A 7,260-nucleotide genomic window follows, 5' to 3' on the forward strand; every position below is an offset into this window, starting at 1 on the left:
AGAGTGGCCTTTATTGTCCAAAGCACAAGGTGCACCTGTGTAATGATCACACTGTTTAATCAGCTTCTTGATATGCCACACCTGTCAAGTGAATGGATTATCTTGGATTTTTTATTTAAGCTCATAAAACATGGGACCAACACTTTTGATAGGACAATGCAGGGCCTTTCCAATTCCAAGAGAGAATAGTCAGCATTCACGTTTTTTTCCAGAAAGGAATGTTATATTAATGATATAATTCTTCTCTTTAGTGGTGATAAGCCCATTGATGTGTAACAAAAAGCAGGACCCACAGGGAAACTCACCCATTGGTCACTCCCCACCCAGAAAACCATTCATGTAACCCCCCCCCCCTTCCTCTTCCTAGCCCTCTCTTCACAATTATTCATCGTGACCTGTAGGCCAAGTCCTCCCTGGGAGATAAATTAAATAGCCTGCCTTGAACGAAGGGGGACACTCATCAAAACGAAGAAGAAGAAAAAAGCTATTGTGTAGAAGCCCATATGGGACTGGCCATCTCTCCTTAGCAGTAGTAAAAAAAAAAAAGTTGTAGGGAAATAGCATCCAACTTATGTTGCCATATTTTGCCCATGAAGGGATTCAATGTGCTGTAGCCCCACAAGGAAGCAGCCCCAGTCCGTGTCCATTGTTCATTCACTGGTGAGAAAAAAACATTTTTTTTGTAATGTTTTTTTTATGTGGTCTTGACAGAATGATAAAATGAGTATATATATATTTTATATATACAAAAAATGTACTATATTCGTGGAACGACCCAGTTGCATTTCACCCATGGTGATGGACCTCAATATTTAGCCTACTTAGTAATAGAGAATATGACTGTTCTCGATTTTATGACTAAATGTGAACGCCCAGGTAACGTGCAACATATCAGGAAGTAGGCAAATATTTCTTATCGTCATGGACAGGCTGGCACTTGGTAGAAGTAGGCTATGGCTAATTTAAGACAACTATACATTTTATACAGTTTGCGTTTGACTATTTAACCTTCAGACCTAACAATCTACATGGGATTTTTGCACTGTCATTCAAAATACGTGCTCTGAACATGACAGTTTCTCACCTGCCAATCCAAAAATTCCTACGCATTGCGTGTGAGAAAACAAATATTGCATTATAAATTCAGTCATCACTACCAAACAACAGGATTGTAGGTAAGTCAAACTTTTGTTTTGGTTAATTGATGCTGCATAGGCTGGGTTTAGACAGGCAGCCCAATTCTGATATTTTTTTCCACAAATTGGTCTTTTGACCAATGACATCAGATCTTTTTCAGAGCTGATCTAATTGGTCAAAAGACCAATTAGTGAAAAAAATATCAGAATTGGGCTGCCTGTCTTAATGCCAGAAATAGGCTACCTCTGGTTCGTTGGCCATTCCTAAAGGGTAAATTAATGGGGGTTTTGGATAAGTAAGGAGTACGGAGATCTGATACATTTTGTTCTATGAGATAAAATCAAAGAGTTAACCTTTATGAATTATGAAGCCTTTATGTGCTTGTTTTTATTACATAAATTATCCACAATTCACAAAGTGATGTGAGCTGATGATGATGACCTCATAGAACAAAATGTACAAGATCTTCTAAGCCTGTGTTTACCACAGACCTTATTTCCAGCTTTTATCCAAAAACCCTCCAAAAAACAATTAATTTCCCCATAGGCTTTGGCCAACGAGAGTTATCCTCCGTTCGTGCCTACAAAAATACGCCATTACTATTCAATCAATCACATGTATTTATAAACCCCTTTTTACAACAGCAGATGTCACAAAGTGCTTATACAGAAACTCAGACTAAACCCCCAAAGAGTTATGGAGGGTGCAACAAGTCAGCATCTCAGGATTAAAAGTCAGGTGGCTTTTCATAGCCGAGCATTCAGATGTCAAGACAGCTGGAGCGAAAGTGAGCGAGATCACAGGGAGTTTAAACTTAGCTTGGGTGCCAGTCTGTTTCTGCTCTCTTGCCAACTCCTGATGGAATTGTCTCGCCAAACTTTAAGCATGACAAGGAGTGGAATGATAGCTAAACAGTCTGGTACCCAGGCTAATCGTGTTATCCCATTGCAACGCCCCTCATATGCTAAACCCATATTGGACCTTGAGCCTGATAAGGGACAATACATTTTGTGGTGAGATCATCTGACATGTTGCCAGAGTTTAGCTTAGTCACTCAATCAACAATTGGAATATTGTTTTTAGATTTCCAAAGAAAAAACATTGCTGACTTTCTTTATTAAATATGAATAAATATAGACTACACCTCACTCTCAGAAGAACTAGATGACATGCTTTGGGTAAGATTTGTTGCATTTCTAGACTAGTTCAAGTCAAATGAATAGAGTTGACACATGCACTCAATATAATTAGGCCTACTCTACAAGAGGATGTACTAATATATACTGAACAAAAACAGAATCGCAACATGCAACAATTTCAAAGATTTTACTGAAGTACAGTTCTTAGAAGGAAATCAGCCAATTGAAATAAATAAATTAGGCCCTAATCTATGGATTTCACATGACTGGGCAGGGGCGCAAACATGGGTGGGCCTGGGAGGGCAAAGACCCACCCATTGGGGAGCCAGCCCCAGGCAATCAGAATTTGTTTTTCCCCACAAAAGGGCTTTATTACAGACAGGAATACTCCTCAACACCGCTCTCTCTGTTAGATTAACCTGAAATGATTAAGATGTACTCGGTAGGCTTTCTTTAATAATCCTGAGTAATGTAACAACACACATAAATCAGGTTTTGCCCCTCCAAACACATACTCTGACATGGGATACACTCACACATTGAGGTCTCCTTCAGTTGTATTGAAATATTTACTCTGAGTGTACAAAACATTAAGAACACCTTCATAATATTAAGTTGCATCCCAAGATTCACTTGGTCAGTCGATGGCATGGAAAGAGCAGGTGTTCCTAATGTTTTGTACACTCAGTGTAAAACGTAAATTAAAAATAAGAAATAACTACAATTGAAGTCGGAAGTTAACATACACATAGGTTGGAGTCATTAAAACTCGTTTTTCAACCACTCCACACATTTCTTGTTAACAAACTATAGATTTGGCAAGTCGGTTAGGACATCTACTTTGTGCATGACACAAGACATTTTTCCAACGATTGTTTACAGACAGATTATTTCACTTATAATTCACTGTATCACAATTCCAGTGGGTCAGACGTTTACATCCACTCAGTTGACTGTGCCTTTAAACAGCTTGGAAAATTCCAGGAAATTATGTCATGGCTTTAGAAGCCTTTGATAGGCTGATTGACATCATTTGAGTAAATTGGAGGTGTAACTGTGGATGCATTTCAAGGCCTACCTTAAAACTCAGTGCCTCTTTGCTTGACATCATGGGAAAATCAAAAGAAATCCGCCAAAACCTCAGAAAAAAAATTGTAGACCTCCACAAGTCTGATCCATCCAAGGGAGCAATTTCCAAACACCTGAAGGTACCACGTTCATCTGTACAAACAATAGTACGCAAGTATAAACACCATGAGACCACGCAGCCGTCATACCGCCCAAGAATGAGACACGTTCTGTCTCCTAGAGATGAACATACTTTGGTGCGAAAACTGCAAATCAATCCCAGAACAACAGCAAAGGACCTTGTGAAGATGCTGGAGGAAACATGTACAAAAGTATCTATATCCACAGTAAAACGAGTCCTACATCAACATAACCTGAAATGCCATCAGCAAGGAAGAAGCCATAAAAAAAGCCAGACTACGGTTTGCAACTGCACATGGGGACAAAGGTCGTGCTTTTTGGAGAAATGTTGTCTCGTCTGATGAAACTAAAAATAGAACTGTTTGGCCATAATGACCCTTTTTCCTTCTATGCTTTGAGGGAAAAGGGGGAGACATGTAAGCCGAAGAACACCATCCCAACCGTGAAGCACGGGGGTGGCAGCATCATGTTGTTGGGGTGCTTTGCTGCAGGAGGGACTGGTGCAACTTCACAAAATATCATAAGGGAGGAAAATTATGTGGATATATTGAAGCAACATCTCAAGACATCAGTCAGGAAGCTTGGTTGCAAATGGGTCTTCCAAATGGACAATAACCCCAAGCATACTTCCAAAGTTGTGGCAAAATGGCTTTAGGACAACAAAGTCAAGGTATTGGAGTGGCCATCACAAAGCCCTGACCTCAATCCTATAGAAGATTTGTGGGCAGAACTGAAAAATCGCCTGTTAGCAAGGAGGCCTACAAACCTGACTCAGTTATACCAGCTGTCAGGAGGATTGGGCCAAAATTCACCCAACTTATTGTGGGAAGCTTGTGGAAGGCTACCTGAAATGTTTGACCCAAGTTAAACAATTTAAAGGCAATATTAACAAATACTAATTGATTTTATGTAAACTTCTGACCCACTGGGAATGTGATGAAAAAATAAAATGTGAAATAAATAATTATCTCTACTATTATTCTGACATTTCACATTCTTAAAATAAAGTGGTGATCATAACTGACCTAAGACAGGGAATTTTTACTTGGATTAATTGTCAGGAATTGTGAAAAACTGAGTTTAAATGTATTTGGCAAAGGTGTATGTAAACTTCCGACTTCAACTGTATACACTCCTAATTGCTTGCAAAGTTACTTGAATTCATTTGAATTTCTTTTGCGGTTACTCACCTTCCATGAGGTTACTCTCCTTCCACGAGGTTACTCTCCTTCCATGTTTTGTTCTCGTCTTTTCTGTTGTTGTTTCAACTCTTTTTTATTGCTTTTATATTGTGCATTCTAGAGCCTGCCAACATGTCACTGTGTGAGACTGAAGGACCCTTGCTGCTGGACCTGAGCTGCCCTATCTGTCTGCAACTCCTCTCTGAACCCAAGTCCCTGCCCTGCGGCCACGTCTACTGCTTGGCCTGCCTTGGGAAGTACATGGACACTGACATGGCCAGCCACTTCTGCCCTGAGTGCCAGGTTGAGTTCCAGGTCTCCCAGGTCCTTGGGAATAACTTCAAGATCATCGAGAGCTACGAAGCCACCACTGCAGGAAAGGTCAGCTCCGTCACAGATGGAGATGGTGGTGATTGCCACCAAGGGGTAGTGTCACCTGACCAGAGCAACGATGAGACGTCTGAGTGTCTATTAGACATAGAGCAACAGGAGCCACATCATACAGGGAAGGAGGCCTCTGAGACAGGCTTGGGAGATACGTCTGCAGTGTCCCCTACTCCTCAGAAGGAAGAACTGCTGGTGGATGTAAGGACCGAGACGGAGACGGCGATGATGGACAAGTCTAAACTACTATTAGCATCTCAGGTAACGGAGCTGACGCTGAGGCTTCAGTTGGCTGAGGACCGACTGAGGGAGGAGGAGGCGAGGGAGGCCGAGGTCAGGACCACCAACGCCCTGTTGAGAAAAAGGGCGGCCAAGCTGCTAGAGCAGATGACGGAGCTGACTCTCAACTATGTTAGTGGGATGACGGAGTTGATCGAGATGGAACTGCGTCCCAGTGAGGAGAGCATGGGTGGACGTGTGTGCCAAGCCTCTGAGCTCAGGGAGAAGTTGAGAGAGGCCCAGCTTCGAGCCAAATCACTCCTGACCGAGCAAGACAGTAGGGTGTTCAGTGACGGGCTTCAGGCGGAACAACCGCACATCACGAGGCTGATGGTCCAGAAACCTCTAGAGGAGTTGGACAACAAGTCAAAAGTGAACCCGGGCCGTGCTTGCGCTCAGCTGGAACGGAGGAGTGCGGAGTTAAGGGCAGGAGTCGGGGCGGCCCAGCGCGCTCTGCGCTGCGTCATCAACCCCTCAGAGGTGACCTTTGACCTAGACACGGCCCACCCCAGCCTGGTCCTGTCAGAGGACCTGAAGACGGTGACCTTCAGCACCAAAAAGCAGCCCTACCCGGCCCTGCCAACAAGGTTCAGTAGCTTCCTCCAGGTTCTGAGCACTCAGAGCTTTTGGGGAGGCGAGCATCGCTGGGAGGTGGAGCTGGACGGATATTCTCCGTGGATAATTGGGGTGTGCTACAGCGAGGCGGTAGCACGCAGCGGGCTAACGAGCGCCCTGGAGAGCAGCCAGGGCTCCTGGTGCCTGATGTGGTTCAACAACCTGCTGAGGGCCTTCGAGCAGAGCCATGACATCCCCCTGAAGAGAACCCTGTCAGTACACAGACTGGAGATCACGTTGAGCTTTAAGTCTCAGAGGCTGAGCTTCTATAACATCAGCCAATGCAGTGGGAAGACTCACGTGTATACCTTTAAGGCGAACCTCACAGAGCCGGTGCATCTGGCCTATAGGATGATGACAGGCCAACCGAAGGCACACATAACAGTGTGCTCCTGAACTGTCATTGGAACAAAAGAGAACCACATACAAGATTACATTGACTCTTGTTTTTATTAATCCTGTATTCATATCAAACTCTTTTGTTATTTACATGTATCAAATCAAATCAAATCAAATTTATTTATATAGCCCTTCGTACATCAGCTGATATCTCAAAGTGCTGTACAGAAACCCAGCCTAAAACCCCAAACAGCAAGCAATGCAGGTGTAGAAGCACGGTGGCTAGGAAAAACTCCCTAGAAAAGCCAAAACCTAGGAAGAAACCTAGAGAGGAACCAGGCTATGTGGGGTGGCCAGTCCTCTTCTGGCTGTGCCGGGTAGAGATTATAACAGAACATGGCCAAGATGTTCAAATGTTCATAAATGACCAGCATGGTCGAATAATAATAAGGCAGAACAGTTGAAACTGGAGCAGCAGCACGGCCAGGTGGACTGGGGACAGCAAGGAGTCATCATGTCAAGTAGTCCTGGGGCATGGTCCTAGGGCTCAGGTCAGTTGAAACTGGAGCAGCAGCACGGCCAGGTGGACTGGGGACAGCAAGGAGTCATCATGTCAGGTAGTCCTGGGGCATGGTCCTAGGGCTCAGGTCCTCCGAGAGAGAGAAGGAGAGAATTAGAGAACGCACACTTAGATTCACACAGGACACCGAATTGGACAGGAGAAGTACTCCAGATATAACAAACTGACCCCAGCCCCCGACACATAAACTACTGCAGCATAAATACTGGAGGCTGAGACAGGAGGGGTCAGGAGACACTGTGGCCCCACCCGAGGACACCCCCGGACAGGGCCAAACAGGAAGGATATAACCCCACCCACTTTGCCAAAGCACAGCCCCCACACCACTGGAGGGATATCTTCAACCACCAACTTACCATCCTGAGACAAAGCTGAGTATAGCCCGCAAAGATCTCCG

At 44.1% G+C, this 7,260-nt stretch overlaps 1 protein-coding gene across 1 annotated transcript; it reads left to right on the forward strand.

The window, feature by feature from the left end:
• Positions 1–918: 918 nt before the first annotated feature.
• On the forward strand, positions 919–7,013 carry LOC135526798 (E3 ubiquitin-protein ligase TRIM39-like). Its single transcript, XM_064955465.1, has 2 exons — positions 919–1,175; positions 4,788–7,013. Exon 2 carries the CDS (start codon positions 4,799–4,801, stop codon positions 6,338–6,340), a length of 1,542 nt encoding a protein of 513 aa, XP_064811537.1. The 5' UTR covers positions 919–1,175; positions 4,788–4,798; the 3' UTR covers positions 6,341–7,013.
• The last annotated feature ends 247 nt before the right edge of the window (positions 7,014–7,260 follow it).

The sequence above is a fragment of the Oncorhynchus masou genome, chromosome 5 (genome assembly GCF_036934945.1).
Source record: "Oncorhynchus masou masou isolate Uvic2021 chromosome 5, UVic_Omas_1.1, whole genome shotgun sequence".
In the NCBI taxonomy this organism is placed as follows: Eukaryota; Metazoa; Chordata; class Actinopteri; order Salmoniformes; family Salmonidae; genus Oncorhynchus; species Oncorhynchus masou.